Genomic DNA, 18,575 nt, shown 5'->3' on the forward strand with positions numbered 1-18,575 from the left:
AGGAAACATACATGTTAAATACTCCACTTGAGTTGGCTGCCTACTGCAATGACCTCTGAAGTACAAGTAGCAATCATTGCATATTGCATTTGAAAATTAGTTTAAATGATTTTCCCTTGGTGTCAAAACTGTAGACCACAAAGACTTGTATGACAAACAAAAGCAGGTAAAGGCCCCTAAAAGGGACACCTGCATACATACTGCACACACACACACAGAGTCTTTGTTTTCATAATGGCTATATTTTGAAATGGTAATAAGACATTGTAATGTTCTTTCACATTTAACCTTACTTTCATCCTTTTTTAACTAAGTAGAAATTTCCTTGGCTAAAAGGGAATGCCATTATATACCAGGAAGTCACCCTTTTACTACAGGGGTGGAGGCCCAGGCTGTACAGCCCCATCACTAATTTGTTAGGAGCCTGAAGGCCAAGTTAATCTGCATTTGAGAGAGAAAGAAGTCCTCTCAGCTTTTCAAGAGAGGCTGATCCAATCCAGACAATTGTGTGTCCCTGCATACTCTCCTAGATTCAAAAAGTTTTGTTGTGACCAGAAAAAGGCTTGCATGTTAGAACTTGTATTAGTTTTATTGGGTGTACTTTGTATTAACATGGGAGCAGGCAAAGGCAACACTGACTTCTTAGGTCAGTAGCATAGAAAATCTTCAGAGTTAAATGCAGATGTGTCCCAAGGATCCGTGAGCTGGGAAAATCTGTGACTAGCTTAGGCCTGTTCTGGGGGGGAACTCCTTCAAAAACTGCCTTCCTTTTTCCTAGTCTGTATCAAATCTCCCATTCTCAAAATATCTTGGCAGAAGAATGGCCTCAAACATCTATTTAGTTAAATGTACACTAAAAGTGTAAAAAAAATAAAAATTTAAAAAAAATAAAAGTGTAAACTTTACTATTCTCAAGGAAAATTTATATCTCAAGCAAGAGCTTGAAAAACCCAAATTTATCCAACTCAATGGAGAGTCTCTGGGTGGTGAACAGGTACCTTCCACTGAGCTTCGCCTGATGGGGTGAGCATTCCCAAAACTAAGTAAGTACTCCACACCTTCCCTTAACCCTCCTCATGCCATGAAGGGCATATAATTCAAAAGAGAATGCAAAAGTCCACAGACAGGGAAATAGGTCTACTAAAGATTTACCAATTGTATAATGGCAAGACTTAGGGAAATAAAAATTATTTATCATTAATAAACACACTTAATTTGACAAAGGGCTAAATTTGGGTTTGCTCTATAAGTGTTGGTCCTGCCCCTTCTCTCAGAGTGAAGGTACTCTGTTGAAGAGATATAAGTACCAGTGGCATCTGAATATGAGATTAGAAAGAACTCAGTATAGCCCTATGAGATGCTAACCTGAACAACAAAAACTTCTGAATTTGAGTTTTCATACAAAGAAAGAAAAAGGGAGATTTCGAAGCACAGCACACTACAAGTTTTCTTGAAGTGCAAGGAAGAACCTGAAGGTCAAGTGGGCTTGGCCATCTGGGAATATGACCTTATTGGAGGGGGACAGCATTTCACCCACTTCAAGCACCTCCCAAATTTGTAACTGGCTATTCATGAAAAAATGCATCTGCAATACTAAATCTCAGGTAGGAACTGAGCTGAAGTAGCGCCTCAAGTCCTTGAAAGTAAATCAGGGTCAAAGAAGGACTTGTTTTCATGGCTTCTGTCACAAAAAGTAAAGTTGTGGACATGATAATCCTTATTTCTTTACATACCACTGCAACTAGATTTAAAAAGTAACGCTGAGAAAATGCAGTCTGCTCTACAACAGTCCAGATCTGGTCTCTATCAACTTTGCCAGTTTCAAGTCATATATGCAATTTTTTAGGTGAAATAAAATTCCAAGATTATGATCTTTGGCTTCCTTTGGGATTTGGGGGAGGGGAGGTATTAAACAATTAAGTGAAATCATGGTCAGATAAAGCAGCAGCAAAGGGCCCCGACTGTCAGAGTAACACTTGGGTCCTCCGACTCACTATAGAAGACAAAGGGAGGGCAGCGGACATGGACAGTCAGCATCACACAGACAAAGCAGGGACAGACACAGCAGGACAACAGTGCCTGTTTAAAGAACATGTCAGGTTGAGAGTTGTAAATTACCATACTTCATAAACAATTTTTCAACATATTCATGTTTTCCACAAATTTTCTTTATTGTTAAAGGAATAAAGCAAGAACATCTATGGTTTTACCAAAGGAACTAAACCCAGACTGTTTTCTCCTCAAACTATTGTAAGATGTGTAAGAAAATACTTCTTAACTACTTTTCAGGAATGTAATCATTATGTAAATTTGTATGCAGAGACTAAGAATTAAATTTTACAAACAGACTTGCATTATAGAAACAAAAATGGGGGAAATTCAATGGTCTTCAACATGGGAGATGTTACCCTACAGGGGACATCTGGCAATGTTTAGAGATATCTTCTGTTATCACAAGTGGGGGGCAGGTGAGAGTTCAACTGGCATCTAAAGGGTAGAGGCCAAGGACACTATTAAATACCCTTCAATGCACAGAACCACCCCTCAAAAAGAGACTTCTTATCTGGACAAAAATGTCAGTAGTGCTGAGGTTGAAAAATCCTGAATGGCAATCTGTGAATTCTGTCACAGATAAATGTGTGTGCTTTACCAGTTGTCTACAACTCTAAGAGTCCCAGCAATTTGCTCCCAAGTGTAACCAAGCCTTAAAGCACCAATCATAAAAATTAGAGGAAATGTAAACTGATACAATCTTTCAGAAGAAAAAAAAATATATATCATATATTCTTTTATAACATCACAAAAAGAGTGACAACCAGACATTTGTATGTCTCTTGATAAAAGAACTCACCACACCCGTAGTCTTGCCAAAGCAATTAAACCCAGATCTGATAACGCCTTTAATTCAGCTGCCAACTTGAGGGAAATATACAGAAACATGCTGAACTGCACAATGAATCTACATCAGCAAAATCTAGACAATGGGAAACTCTATAAGTGACTGACCTGAGTTCTTCAACAACAACAACATTGTAAGGAAAAGAGAAGAATAAAGGATGAACCTGTAGATGAAAAGAGACTTTAGAAACATATGGAATTTAAAACAATAGGTAAGACTCAGCTCTAGTTGAAGGACCATACTTGGATGGTGAAACCATCAAGAGTCTCACGGGTTCCTTTCTAAAGTTAGGGCAGTGATTACTTTTGGAGAGAGGAAGTGGTTGGATTGGGAATAGAGCACATGGAGTCAAAGGAAAACTCTCTACCAACATGACATTTGGGACAGATATTACTATTCTCATTTTATAATTCAGGAAACTGAAGCTTAGGAGGTTTGAGTAATTTGCCAAGGTTACACAGTAAGTGGCAGGTATGTAGTTTTAGTTCAAACACAGGTGACCTGACAAGCTGCAACTCTTGCACAGGGATTAACTGAGATTTAACACACCTTTTTAAAGAGGTATAATTGTCAAAAACTAAAGTGCACAAATCTTGAGTGTACTTTTACTTGAAAGTAAAGTGCAATGAACTTTACATATGAAACACTGTTTTGTTCTGATGGTTTTAAATGTCCTTATCAAGAGAGGAGCGCATAACCTCTTTAAGAAAATACCTCAAAGCCAAGTTGTTGACAATTTAAGGTTGATAAGGCACTGCAGAACTTCTGTAGTAGCGAGTTTTTCCTATAACTAGGGGTAGGACAGTCAGGATGATGCATCTTACGTGATCCAATGTTTTAGTTTTCTTTTTTACTGATCAAAATAAACACTTTCCTGGGGATTTTTGAATAGAACCAAGGTATGTTACTACATGTGGGAGGTGACAAAGTAGCTTCCCTCCATAGAAAAAGAGACATGCAGCCCTAACTGGTTTGGCTCAGTGAATAGAGTGTCAGCCTGTGGACTGAAAGGTCCAAGGTTCGATTCCGGTCAAGGGCATGTACCTTGGTTGCAGGCACATCCCCAGTGGGAGGTGTGTGGGAGGCAGCTGATCAATGTTTCTCTCTCATTGATGTTTCTAACTCTCTGTCCCTCTCCCTTCCTCTCTGTAGAAAATCAATAAAATATATATTTTTTTAAAAAGAGACATGCATGGGACATTTGAAAAGGAGCTCTCAAAGATTTAAAAAACAACAACAACAACAAACCTTGTCATGTTAGCTAACAAAGGGGAAGGTTTACATAGCACCACAGAGCAGGTGGGAAAAAACACTAGAAAGCTTTGTGGGAATTTCAAGATTTTCTGAAAGCAATAAAGAAAAAGTAATTTGACTATAGTGAGGTTTAAAGAAGCTATTTGGAACTGTCCATTAAAGTAGGTTTAACTCTTTTAAATTAATTCCATGTAACAAAGTTAATTCATACATAAGGGCCCACGAAATGAGGGCCAGCCTATGTCACAATCTAAACACGTCAGCCAGCTCTTACAGGAAACACCTGTCAAGGAAACCTACCTAACATACACCGATCACAACCCTCCAACTCAGCTTAAGCCAGCTCAGCTTACTCGAGAAAATAAGACTTGCTGGCCTAGGAAACCCCTACCTATGTCCTGTTACCTCTCCTAACATTTTATAACTTACTCTTGCCCAATATCCCACAGGAAGAATGTTCCATGTGTGTGAGGACATCAACGCCATACTTGTTTGTTTCAGCTTTGTTACCTGACACATGTAACATTTAGGTCTGGACGTGTTGTAAATAACAATAATAGATAACATTTTTAGAGTGTTCTGTGGTAGTCACTGAATTAACCAGTTAAATGTATTAACTCAATCTTCACGACCACTTTCGCAAGTAGCTAGTTATATTCTCATATATACTAGTGTGTGTGTGTGTGTGTGTGTGTGTGTGTGTGTATTTTAGATGAAGAAATCAAGTCACACAACTAAGCAAGCAGCAGAGCTGGAATACTGATCTTTTTGTGTGTGTGCGTTTATCCATGGCTCTGCAGTTACTTGGCAGTTAATTTTCCTGTTCGCCTAACGCCACTCTAAATTAGCACCACAACTCCTGTGGTGGGCACTCCTAATAGAATTAGGAGAAACTAAGTGTTCTCTAGAGGGAATACCTATCTGAATCAGTTCCAACCTGAGGAAGGAAACATTGGAAGTAGACTTAACCTAAAACTTAACTAGCTGTAACTCTGACCCATTATATTCCAAACACATGGAATATTCAAAACTCGTGTGTTCTGGAAATTCATCAGACAAGATTCATCCCTTAAACTACAGATTTCTCTAGTTGGTTGGCACATAGCAGGCACTCAACACTGACTGAATAAAAGTGAATGTGAACACATGAGGTAACAACCACAGCACATGCATAATCTAATACCAAGAAATTAAACCAGATCATCTCTAGTGGCCCCTTTTAAAAATATATTTTTTATTGATTTCAGAGAGATATATATACACTGAGTGGCCAGATTATTATGACCATGCCATCAGTACTTCGTTGGGCCACCTTTTGCCTTCAATACTGTGGCTATTCTTCTTGGCATTGACGCCACGAGATGTTGAAAGGTGATGCGAGGAATCTGACACCAAGCCTGATGAATAGCACTGTCTAGTTCTATGAGATTTGATGGTTGTGGAACCAGCTGCCTGATGGCTCTTTTAACTTCATCCCACAAATACTCAATTGGATTGAGATCTGGTGATTGTGGGGGCCACCTAAGCAAGGTAAAGTCTCCCTCATGTTCTTGAAACCACTCCTGCACAATACGAGAATCGTGGCATGGCGCATTGTCTTGTTGGAAGAAGCCATCTCCATTGGGATACGCCATCAACATGATAGGATGAACTTGGTCAGCAACGATACTTAGGTATGTTGTGCTATTCAGACGCTTATAATGACCTGGCCCTCTAGCAACTTCAGCAGGAAATTATAGCTAATTTGCCTACAAACGTCAGGTGGTCATAATAATCTGGCCACTCAGTGTATAGAAACATCAACGATGAGAAAGAATAATTGATCGGCTGCCTCCTGCACACCCCCTACTGGGAATCGAGTCTGCAATCCAGGCATGTGCCCTGACCAGGAATCGAACCATGACCTCCTGGTTCATAGGTCTATGCACAACCACTGAGCCAGACAGGAGGGGCTGCCCCTTTCTTTTTAAGTAGTAGTTGAAAGGCTGAACTACGTAACTGAGAAAACCAATGATGATAACATGACAAATTTTCTTACTAATGTATAAATTTACATGGGTATTTGCCTTTATTTTCAGTTTGCTAGGAGTCTCTATTATCATGAAAGGTAAAAATATAATTAATATGCATCCCTTCATCACTCTCATACACAGACACATACACACACCATTAAATACATCCTTTGAAATAAAAGTGGAGGAAAAAATCAGTAAACATTTTTAAATTCACACATTCTTTTGGGGGGGGCAGGGGGTGTTAACCCAGTTTTTTGGCTTGTTATTCACTAAAAACTATAAGATATGTCAGTGTCAAGACCATGTGTTGAGAGTCTATGGGATCCTTTTTCTTTAGCATTCTCTCTTTTATTGGCAGGTTTTCCTAGATCTGTCATCTGGAAGAGCTCATTCGGCACAGCTGCTGATTTTCCATAGGTTATGTTTTCAGGCTGAATCACAGTCTTTTGTAGCCATAATCTGCTGAAGTTCTCGTCACATTCATATAGTATTTAAAACATTTTTCAAAATGTAATATATGAGATTTTTCCCAACTTCAGAATTAAACCAATATCAAAATGTCTTGAAAGAATTAATTATGGGGCAGGGGATAATTAAACTTTAGAACTTAGAACCCTAAATCTACCACAGAGTTGTAAACCTAGTGTTTTATGTATTCTTACTATAGGTTATCTGCATCAGCCAAGCAGGTTTGCCAATGCTGAGTGAGTTGATTCTGATTTATAGTTAAGATTGTTAAAACTTGTATTCTGTGCCCTTGCTACACATGTACATTGTAAATATTGCATAAGAAGACTGGAATGCAATAGCCATAAAAATAATTGTGGGCTATTACATAATCAGGAGTCTGTTTCTATTCTTTATTAGGCTAGTCTCATCATATCAAGTAAAATATATGTATTGAATAAAAATAGAATGAGTTCGAGAATTATATTTCCTTTTATGTTTTCTTTAGATTTTCAGATTTTATTACTATAATTGTGGATCATAATATTTCTTTTTTTACAAAAGTAGAGTTCACTTGAATAATATAAGAACTCATCTACATCATCATTAAATCATTTTATATATACTATATACACATACATACATTTTTTTCTTTAAAAGCAAATTCTTCCTGAGTATATATTGTGTTCAGGGCACTGTGCCCAGAATACAGGGAAATACAAAGGTGAATTAGACTAAATTTTCCATAAGGAGCTTAAAACTCATAAATATCAGCCCTTCCCTCTCATTTGTACAGCTACTAGTGTATCACTTCACTTCTAGGCTGTTCAAGGAAGCAGTCCTAGATAATGTGCTACTGAGGTAAATAAATTAAGTTGAACTTTTAGCTATGTGCCATCAAGTACAAACTTTTTACTATAATTACGATTGCCTGGGTATCCCACCATAAAACCTCAGCCTTACTCATGTTAATTCTCAACATATGTGTTTATGGTAATTTGTTAAAATGGATCGACTATCAAATGAACACTAGAGTATAATAATAACTCAAAAGGATGATTCTGAGAAACAGAAAAGAATAGCCTCATGTTGATTTCCAAGTTTTTTCAACATCAGTTACAGCAACTAGAAAAGGCTGAATCATTCTAAAATTATTATGAGAACTTGCTTAACTTGGTTCAGGGTGGAAAACAGATCCTACATAGCCTTAACAGGGATCATCAGTCTTGCTCTTGAATGACGCAATTGTTTAGAGGCGCTAATACAGTTTCCTGGACAGGCTACAGTATTTCAAAGGAAACAAGGTTGGATTACTGCACCAGTCTACAAGGCAGCATGTGTGCAACCACAGGACTGAAGCAGGTTCTATTCACTGCCAACTGCCTTGCTGAAATCATTTTTTAGAAAGGGGTGGAGGTGAAATGTGTTAACAGGACTGTTATGTGTTTCCACCAGAAAGTTCCTGTCAAAAAAAGTATTTTCATAATTACATCATATCAGAGGCTACAAAGAACTAGACTGGGCACTGAATGTGCAAGAATAAAGTTCCACCCCTTTATGCAGAGAAAGGGCCTGCTCTGGAACTAGCTTCCATGGGCAATCTCTTGAGTGAGGCGAACCTGTGCTCTGCCATACACAGCTACCATAACCCTGGCCAGCCCGCTTAACTGCTCTCAGCTTAAGTTTCCTCGCCTACAAGAAATGCAGATAATAATGCCTTCCTGTATGAGTCAAGATTTTTCTGATTATAAATGACAGAAGCCTAAATCATACTTCAGAAAAATAAAAAAAATAATCTATTGGAAAACTATGGGAGAGGCTCAGAGACTCCAAAAGATAGCTAGTTATAGAAGCTAAAACCAAGACAGCTCCTCCAACGTGAAGAACTGAACCCCAAAGTCTCACCACTGATGGTATTCTTTCTCTCTAAATCTCTCTCTTCTGTACTTCTTTTCCCATGTTTCTTATCTGTACTTATTTTTCCATCCTTACTTCTTCACTCCCACAGATTAGAGCTGCATTCTTGAATGTGGTAGCCATTAACCAATGTGGTGATCGAGCATTTGGAACATGACTAATCCAAATTGAGAGATGATAAAAAATTAAATATACACCAAATTTCAAAGACTTTGTATAAAATCCTATCTAATAAAAGAGGTAATATGCAAATTGACCATCACTCCAACACACAAGATGGCCGCCCCCAAGTGGTCAAAGATGGCTGCCCCCATGTGGTCACAAGATAGCCACCACAAAATGGCTGGCAGGGGAGGGCAGTTGGGGATGACCAGGCCTGCAGGGGAGGGCAGCTGGGGGGGACCAGGCCTGCAGGGGAGGGCAGTTAGGGGCAATAGGCCGGCAGGGGAGCAGTTAGGCGTCGATCAGGCTGGCAGGGGAGTGGTTAGGGGCAATCAGGCAGGCAGGCAGGCGAGCGGTTGGGAGCCAGCAGTCCCAGATTGTGAGAGGGATGTCCGACTGCCCGTTTAGGCCCGATCCCAGTGGGACATCCCTCGTGGGGTCCCAGATTGGAGAGGGTGCAGGCTGGGCAAAGGACACCCCCCCCCCCGCACAAATTTCATGCACTGAGCCTCTAGTATATATATTAAATATCTCATAATAATTCTAACTTTGATTACATATTAAAATAATATATTGAATGTGTTAAATAAAACATATTATTAAACTAATTTCACCTGTTTCTTCTTAGTTCTTTAATGTGGCTACTAGAAATTACATGTGTGGCTCACACTTATGGCTTGCATTATATTTCCACTGGACTGTGCTGATCTACAGGCTTTTCCCACACAGTGAGGAACATGACCACCTGTAGTCCTGGACTCAATTCATGTGAGCTTAAAAACATCATAGCAAAGAAAATGTTTTCCTCTTCCTGCTTCAATTTTCAAATGTTCTTCTAGGAAAAACTCTGGGGCAGCTTGGATGATGTATCCAGCCCTTGGACTAATCGCTTCCAGGCAGAAGAGGAACTGTAATGTACAGCACTCTCAGAATCACAGTTAGGGAAACTAAGACATGGAAGAGAATTTAGTAAATTACATATTACCAACAGATTATTTAAAAATGAGAGAGAAGATGGAATAAAAAGGGAAGAAAACAGAAAAAAAAAAAAGTAAAAGAGAAACGGAGAATTCACCCAAGTTGAAGGTGTAAGTAAAATATCAGCTAAGAGAGCATGGTATTAAAATCCACCCATGCTCATTAAACCAGATCCCTTCACTGATCTTTCTATGCCGCCCCAGGTGCAGTTGTGAAGAAACATTCTTCTCCATAATCTAAAAGAGATGGGCAAACAATTGCCCACATGCCAAATCCAGCCCAGTGCCTGTTTGTGAAAATAAAGTTTTATTGGAACCCAGCCACAAGGGTTCATTTACATATTGTGTATGGCTGCTTTCATGCTATGACAGCAGAGCTGAGTAGTTGTGACAGAGACCATCTGGCCTGCAAACCTAAAATTTTACAATCTTGCCCTTTAGAGAAGACATTCAGGCGCTCTGATCTGGAGTGTATTTCCCTCCAAAGACCTGCTTCTCTCTCTAGAGAAAGGAGAGAGAACAAGAACAATAAAATGAGAGCACCTGGCTGGTGTGGCTCAGCAGAAGAGTGTCGAAAATGAGAGGTCACTGGTTCAATTCCCCATCAGGGCACTGCCCGGATTGTGGGCTTGAGCCCCAGTGGGGGCTGGGGAGAGCTGCAGGAGGCAACCAATTGGTCAAGGTTGTTTCTCTCTATCCCTCTCACTTTCTTTCTCTCTAAAAATCAATGAAAACATATTATAAATAAATAAATAAATAAATAAATAAACTGAGAGCAGTCATGGGTCCCCTACTTCATGAAAGAATAAAACGAAGTTCCCTGCAGAATACATTTTTAGACAATCTTACAACTTCCCTTGTGATTAAGTCTCAAATGCAAATTTTGGCTCAAATTTAGCCATGATAAATCAGACTTACTGCAGGAATAAACAGTGCCCTACTTTTACGGCACTCTCTTCCAGGTACACATTCCTACTTGTATAAAAGTATGCCCACTCCTATTTGGTTAGACAGAAACTATTTCCTTTAAGATAAGATGAGGGTTCTCTGTGAATCCTTTATGGTCTCTCAAGAAACAGACAACTGTTTTGCTTTAATACCAGATTTCACAAGAATGCGTTAAAGCAGTCTTTATTTCTAAAAGCTACTTATTAAGTGTAACTTTATTGGATCCAAAAATTCTATCAACTAAACGGTCTCAAATTTTGAAGCATCATTTAATCTGTGGTTTAGAGAAAAATCTTTGTGAGGTCAGCTTTTGAATTTATATTCATTTATCAGGATCAGGGAGCTTTTAATGTCTGCTATCTTATGCTCGCTGAGAAACAACTATCAATACATGTCACAGTAAAAGCTTGCTGGATTTTAAACAAAGAGAGTATTTGGTGGAAATTACCAGTTTCCTCCATAGTAACTGTATAAAACTAAATGAACTTTCAAACAGTCCCAATAATAAAGGACAATGCAAGAATCCCTCCAAAAAGAAATTCTAGGGAGATAAATTAGCCTAATTCTCTTCTTCTGGGTACACAGAATGCCAAACCCTCCCCTTTCCTATAGAAGGTGAGAAGAATGAAACATTTCAAAACTGCAAATGTACTAAGACTCAATCTTTAGTGACAAGTCATACACATGTTTAACTCATCCCATGACCTATTCTCCCTAACTATATGAAAGAATGATAGGACCGACCACTGAAATGCTTTTTTCCCCAGCAACATTTCCTTTAAACTTTTCAAAAACAGAGCATCAGTAAGATTATTGCATTCAAGTATATCATGAATTAAAGCTATTTCTTGAAAAGCCAGGATTACTTTGGCTAGTATGCTATCACTTTAGTTGTTTCTTAACAATTTCACTTGATAGGTTCAGTTTTTCAAGTTTCCATACCATTTCTACAACTCATTTTGTCTATTAGTGGATAAAATAGGTACATTTGGACATATAAACTTATGATGACTTTCACAGTGCAGTAAAATTTCACTATAGCAAATCAGTAGGGTGTGTAGTCAAGCTCCATGCTATCTCAATGTTAGAAGTCTACTTAACCTTTCATTTATTTGGGATGTCAAGGTAAAACTATACTGATGCTGATAAAGAGTATCCTAACCCTAGAAATTTGAAGAGTTTATTTTAGGATTTAGACTATCAGTCATAAGCCTAATGATTAAAAATTAGAAGCATCCAAATGTAAATAATATGTAAAGCAGCTTCTAATGCAAACTTTGTTTTTAAGAGTACAGCCAAATATTCCAAGGTTATGATTCAACAACTTCCGGAACTTAGATCTTAAAACCCTCAACAGATATTCTGGGTTACTTCTGGAATGCCAGTTGGTGGTGGTGGTTGTTGTTGTTTTTATTGTGTTGGGATTATTGAAGCACTCGATAAGATGACAAAAATCACAAAGAGCTTGTAATTTTTAAAAAATATTTTTAAATTGAATTTATTGGGGTGATATTCATTAATAAAATTGTATAGGTTTAAATAGGGTTTTTGTTGTGGGTTTTTGGGGGTTTTTTGCTACTATTTTGTGTGATATAAATATTTCTTTTTTGGTCCTTGTTGTTTTACTCTCTTTGCATGAACAACAGATCCAGAAAGACATCAGTGCTTCAATGTACCCATTTCACCTACAGGAGAAAAATCATTTCATAGTACTTTTATTTGGGTAAAGGAAAGAAGCTTTCTAATTTGCCAAATAGATTCCACTTTTCTCCTATTTGACTAGCAAAAAAAAAGTAAGGGCATCATAATATAAATTTAGAAGTCTTGGAAAAGAAAATGGGAAAATTTGATTTTGAAAAGAAAATTTAAGACAGATTATGATTCAAGGAACATTTTTTTTCCTTTGACCTTCAAGAACAGGAGCAGAGGCAACATCAAGTTCAAATGAACAAGACAACCAATCAAACTGATAAGGCCCCAAAAATCAAACCAAAGATACTGTAATTGTAAATTATGGAGTAAAGTGATTATATAAATAAGGTACTTTCATATATTACTGCATCTGGTTTTAAATAGTCTGAAATAGAGTTTTAACTGGAATATATGGAGGTCAATGAGTCTGTGATCTAAGAGTTTCCAAGGAAACTGCTTGCTACTCTAATGGAGCACAGTAAATGCTGAAACCGAATTAGTTATGCTTAATAATGACAGCTCTAATACACATATTTTCTACAACAGGAGTGAGGAGAAACTAATGTAAATTGCTCACTTCCATTCTCACTTGGACTTCACAACTCCTGGATACAGAGTAGAAAACTAGTCTAATAGAAACTAAAAATGAAAGTGTAATGAAGCACAAAAATCCAATGTTTTACTTAATGAAACATGAAAATTAAAAAAGTGTTCCTTAATCTTTTCTATTGCCTATAATTTATATTCCATAAGACCACACTTCCAATCATTATTAAGATTAATATCTAATATTATTTATTCACTACAATATGCACGAAAACTTGCACAGGATTCTGTCTTCTCTTTAAACTGTTATAAACACTGCTAACTCTTTAAACAACATCAAATTAGGAACGTAGAGATTTTTCTTACATTAGACTAAAGCTATATAGCCCCAGGTTGAAATATGGAACTGAGGGCAGTCACAACCAAAACCCGCATCTAGCGATGAACATAGGCCTTTGTCTTAGGCTTCCAGTTCAGAACTTTCTCCCTGGTCCATTTAGTTTCTTTCACCCTAACCACAGCCTACCACTTGCATTCTATCTTTCTCTGCAAAGCATCTGCAGATCCCTCCCCAAACCACAGCTTGCCTGCATTCATTTTAAAGAATGTCATGGCCCGGCCAGTGTGGCTCAATGGTTGAGCATTGACCTATGAACCAGGAGGTCACAGTTTGATCCCCAGTCAGGGCACAAGACCAGGTTGCCGGCTTAATCCCCAGTAGGGGGTGCGCGGGAGGCAGCAGTGATTTGCTCTCATCATTGATGTCTCTATCTCCCTCTCCCTTCCTCTCTGAAATCAATAAAAATATATTAAATATTTTAAAAAATAAAAATGAAAAATGCCATGTACACTGGCCTAATTCGATTCTCATTCTCTTCAGGTCAGGCCAACTATGAGGTGCCTGAGATTAACTGCTAACATAAGTACGGAAAATAAAATGCCCTTTAACAAGGCATAATTAGTATGCAATCTGACTTAAAGATAGAATGCATATTAGATAATTTCTAACAGATCTTTCATCCAAGAAGGTTATTTTATCTTATAATTAAACATTATTTCAAAATTACTTTTAGGGCTACTCTTTCAGTTTTTAGGTAACAAAGGAACTTAATGGATCTAATGCAATTAATCTATATATATAAAAGCCCAGCAAACTGAACAGTGGACCAACCAGAACAACTGGTGGCTATGACGCGCACTGCAGCATGACGCGCACTGCAGCAGCCAACCGACCTGATCTGGCCCCTGATTGGTCCCCAACACCCCAATCGGGGGTGTGGCCAGCTGGCCAACCGCCTGTAGCCCCTCCCCCCTGCCAGTCCAGCCCAATGGGTCCCCATTGTGGCGGGCCAGCCAGACCTCACCCATGCACGAATTCGTGCACCAGTCCTCTAGTATTTTAATAGAATTAATCATCCAAACAAATGCTGGTAAATCAATCGCATACATATTCAGAGTAATATAATTACTTTAAAAATTCATTTATAGTCTCATATTGACAACTATATATTTTTACCTTGAGAAGGTATGTGGGAATATTACTGAAATCCACTGGCAACTTCAAAAGGAAACGAGCTGAAAATTCACCAGTCTGTAGAAAGAAAAGTATAAAAATAAGATTAAAAATGAAAAAATAGGTTGTGACATGACAATTACAGCCAAAATCACAAGTTCAACCTGTTCAAAATATAGGCATCTTGAGTTTGGGTAAAACAACATGAAACAAACAGACAAAAAAAAAAAAAAGGATGAAAAAGTACAGGAAGATCAAAAAAAGTATTAAATTATTAGTTACTAAAAAGTACAATTAAAACTTTTAAAATGTTTTATAAATGCAATAAAATTATAATGTAGTAGTATTACCTTTGTTTATTTTTAAGTATAGAAAGAACTCCTTAATGTATGGTTTCTTAAAAACATGAACAATAGAGACAGACCTGCCCCTTTGATTCCTTTGCTTTTACTGAAGCATTCAGACCACTTCACTTATACAGGGGTGGGCAAAAGATTAATAATAATGAATAATATAATAATTAATAAATACATAATAATATAAGAATAAACTCTGTGTTTCACGCTCTCACAAGCATAAACCTACTTTTGCCCCTCCCTGAATTTATAACCCACAGGCTCAGGACATATATCATCAGCCTTCATAATTTGTCTAGAAGTGCACACAAGGTCAAACTTCTACCCATATAAAACAATTCATCAATGGATATGCCAAATAAGATTTAATTCCCTGAAAATCTGTTAACATTATCATCAACTAATATTTTTCAGTGATTCTATCTGTAAACCAGTCTTCATAGGAAAGATATACAGAGGTTTGGCAATTTAGGACATTTAACTAAGCTATCAATAATTTTATTTTTTAAAAGAGAAAACTCACATTAGAGAAAAAAATTCAATTTTTATGATGGGAAAGGCTAAGGAATCCCATTTTTTATATGTTTTTATTGATTTCAGAGAGAGGAAGGGAAAGGGAGGGAGAGAAAAAACCATCAATGATGAGAGAGAATGATCAATCGCCTGTTTCCTGCATGCCTCCTACTGGAAATCGAGCCCACAACCCAGGCACGTGCCCTGACCAGGAATGAAACCATGAGGTCCTGCTTCATGAGTCGCCGCTCAACCACTGAACCACACCAGCCGGGCTACGGAATCACATTTTTTAAAATCTTTGTCATAGTCTAGAGGAGGGGTTTTCCAATTGGGTTGTACAGACACCTAGGGGGTTCCAAGGGAAGTCTTGCAAATGCAACAAAGATGGGTGCTGAGCTGATGGGATTCTGGGTCTTCCAGCCTCTCTTGATGCAAGCCTGCAGCTCAGCTTGGGATTTTGACATGTTGGGTTTCACTGTTACATGTTGTCCGGACAAAGAACTTCAGGGATAATCTAGAACCACTCTAAAGAGTTTATTTCTAGCTTTTCATATTGTGACTACTATAGAGCTCCCAATATCTCCACTCCCTTCCTCCCTTATGAAAACAAACACCTCAAACTCCCCAAAACATATCTTTAAACACAGTACGCACTTACAGGTTTTTAATGGATGAGTGGATGAGCACACACAGTACACATGCACACTTTTAAAAAATATATATATTTTATTGATTTTTTACAGAGAGGAAGGGAGAGGGATAGAGAGCCAGAAACATCAATCATCTACCAGCTGCCTCCTGCACACTCCCCATGGGAGATGTGCCCGCAAGCAAGGTACATGCCCTTGACCGGAATCGAAGCTGGGACCCCTGAGTCCGCAGGCCGACGCTCTATCCACTGAGCCAAACCGGTTAGGGCACACATGCACACTTCTTACATTTGATCCACAACATGCATCATTCTTTTCTACAAACACCCTAGCAACTGGCTCCAAAGTCTTGGCCCTAATTTTAAAACTCTAACCTAAAGCCTTAAAAATTCAAACAGAAATATAAACCTTGAGCTCAAAAAGATCACAATGATAACCACCATCTGCACAATTGTTTGCTGTTGGTTTTACTGCTTACAACATCTTTTAATTTACATCAACTCTGGCTAAGGACAGAGCACTTCTTCCTTACCACAAGCCTAATCCTGAGACAGAAAAGGCAGAATGAGAGAAATGAATGAACAGAATCAAAGCTGAGGCAGCCAGATAGAGTCACAGCAGGCACTGTGCCACCAGGAATCCAAAGGTGAGAATGAGGATTAAACCTGAGAGCTGAGAGCTGCACTCAGTATAAAACATCAATACATTCACTCTACTCAAAACCCAACATCTGAGAGGATAGTTAAGAACCACTTGAAGATGTATAAACAACTCATCATAGTGGGTGGAAGGAGGTCTCTGAAAGATCCTAATAAACTCTTACCTTCTGTTATGGTCCAAGACTACTAAAAGGTGTGGTTTTGGTGCTATGTTAAGCTTTTAGAACTAACATATCCTGTTAAATGTGATTCTTTGGACCTAAGAGAGTCTGTTTTTAAGTATACTTTAAAAGGAGTAAGTATAGGGACAACATAAAAAAAGTACAGAGGTACAGAGTTAAATAGGAGCTTATAAGAGGGGCACCTAGCCCAATGGGAGTTTGGTGAGGGATATTGGAACACAAACAGAAAAGTCTTCCTTATCTAATGAAAATAAACAAACTAACAGAATAGAAACAGACTCAGAGATACAGAGAACAAACTCACAGCTGTCAGAGGGGAGGGGAGTTGGGGTCAGTGTTACTGGAGTGGACAAGCACTGATACTGATCTGAGGTCACCCAGAAACTCCCTTCTCCGTAGGTGAGCTATTTTCAAGCCCCTGTGGGATGTGCAACAATCATTCATAAAATCAGTGAACACCAAAATGGCTACTACATGTACGTGGGACATTTGTTAAGTCAATCCTGTGGAGGTTGACACCGGTTTTTAAAATGTACCAAGGAATTAGAAGAGGTTGGTTGGACAGACAATAGTAAGTCAGACTCCATTCATTTTTTATTCATTTTCAAATTTTAGGGTCAAACAACCTACCAATTTGTAAGTAGCCATTTCTACCCACTAGTCTAAAATGTCAATCTGTAAGTTAAAATGGCAATCTCAAAACTTTGAATTTCTTAGACTCAATGGGTCTTATATTTTTAAATAACAAAAGGAATGAAATGTGGGATTTAAAAAATTAAAAGAACTCTTGTACATATAAGGTAATCAGGAAAATAATTGCATATTTAGCACTTGGACTCATTTGAACTGCTAGTTATTTTAGTACATGCACAGAACTTTAGCTCTTTTGCCCTTTTTTAGTTTGTACAATATGTTTTTATTCTACCAGCTATTTCAGACCAACATTCTTTTAAAAATGCTCAGATGAGCCTGGCCGGCGTGGCTCAGTGGTAGAGTGTCATCCTATGAACCAGGAGGTGATGGTTTGTTTCCAGTCAGGGTACATGCCTGGGTTGCAGGCTCGATCCCCAAAGCGGGATGTGCCGGAGGCAGCGGATCAATGATTCTCTCTCATCACTGATATTCCCATCTCTCCTTCCTTCTCCCTTACTCTCAAAAATCAATAAAAATATATTTTTTTGAAAAATGCTCAGATGATCCCTACATTATCCCTTCTCAAAATGTTGATCCTAGAACTAGTATAAATGTATGTTTATTGGCAAAAGACTGATTTATACAACTAAATTCATAATAAATGAATCTTAATGCTGTGAAGAGAATTTGATCTAATAGAAACCATAAAGAGTACTTTATCTCCAACTTTCAAGCCTACTATACATTCTTTATTTTGCCGTTGAGAGACTAAATAAAACAGCACTTGTTTCTAATAGCATTAGAAACGTCAGAAACTAGGCAAGAATTCCGTTTTCAGTTTTACACTGATTTTCCTTGTGAGCTGTAAGCTAATCTTCCTCTGCAAAATTGAGTAAACAGTGATTTAAAGCATATCTTACTATAAAAGTTGAGCTATAAACATGATATGAGGAGCAAAACCTAAGTCAGAAATCCTTTCTGAGTTCTATCTCCAACAATGACTTTTCCCGTGTTTTTATATTTGAAGTTCCAAGTTATTCAAGCAATTTATGGTCACTCTGTGGTAATGTCAAAGACTGCTTCCATAGCAATCTTTCCTGTAAGCTGAAAATGAGACATTTAGATGCAGCCAAGTGAACAGAATAATTTGATTTTTTTTTTCAATCCTTGGTCAAATCCTCTCTTGGATAGATGTAGAAAATTATCTGA

The 18,575-nt window shown here is 38.0% G+C and overlaps 1 protein-coding gene across 2 annotated transcripts in view; it reads right to left on the reverse strand.

Annotated features, from left to right (window-relative positions):
- BABAM2 (BRISC and BRCA1 A complex member 2) overlaps positions 1-18,575 on the reverse strand; it is a 357,703-nt gene that overhangs the window by 222,178 nt on the left and 116,950 nt on the right. For both annotated transcript variants that reach the window (XM_036335009.1, XM_036335008.1), the window contains exon 6: positions 14,374-14,448. In XM_036335009.1, the coding sequence (XP_036190902.1) occupies positions 14,374-14,448 (75 nt within the window). The remainder of the gene's footprint in view (positions 1-14,373; positions 14,449-18,575) is intronic.

Source organism: Myotis myotis, unplaced genomic scaffold (genome assembly GCF_014108235.1).
Source record: "Myotis myotis isolate mMyoMyo1 unplaced genomic scaffold, mMyoMyo1.p scaffold_m19_p_14, whole genome shotgun sequence".
NCBI classification, from domain to species: Eukaryota; Metazoa; Chordata; class Mammalia; order Chiroptera; family Vespertilionidae; genus Myotis; species Myotis myotis.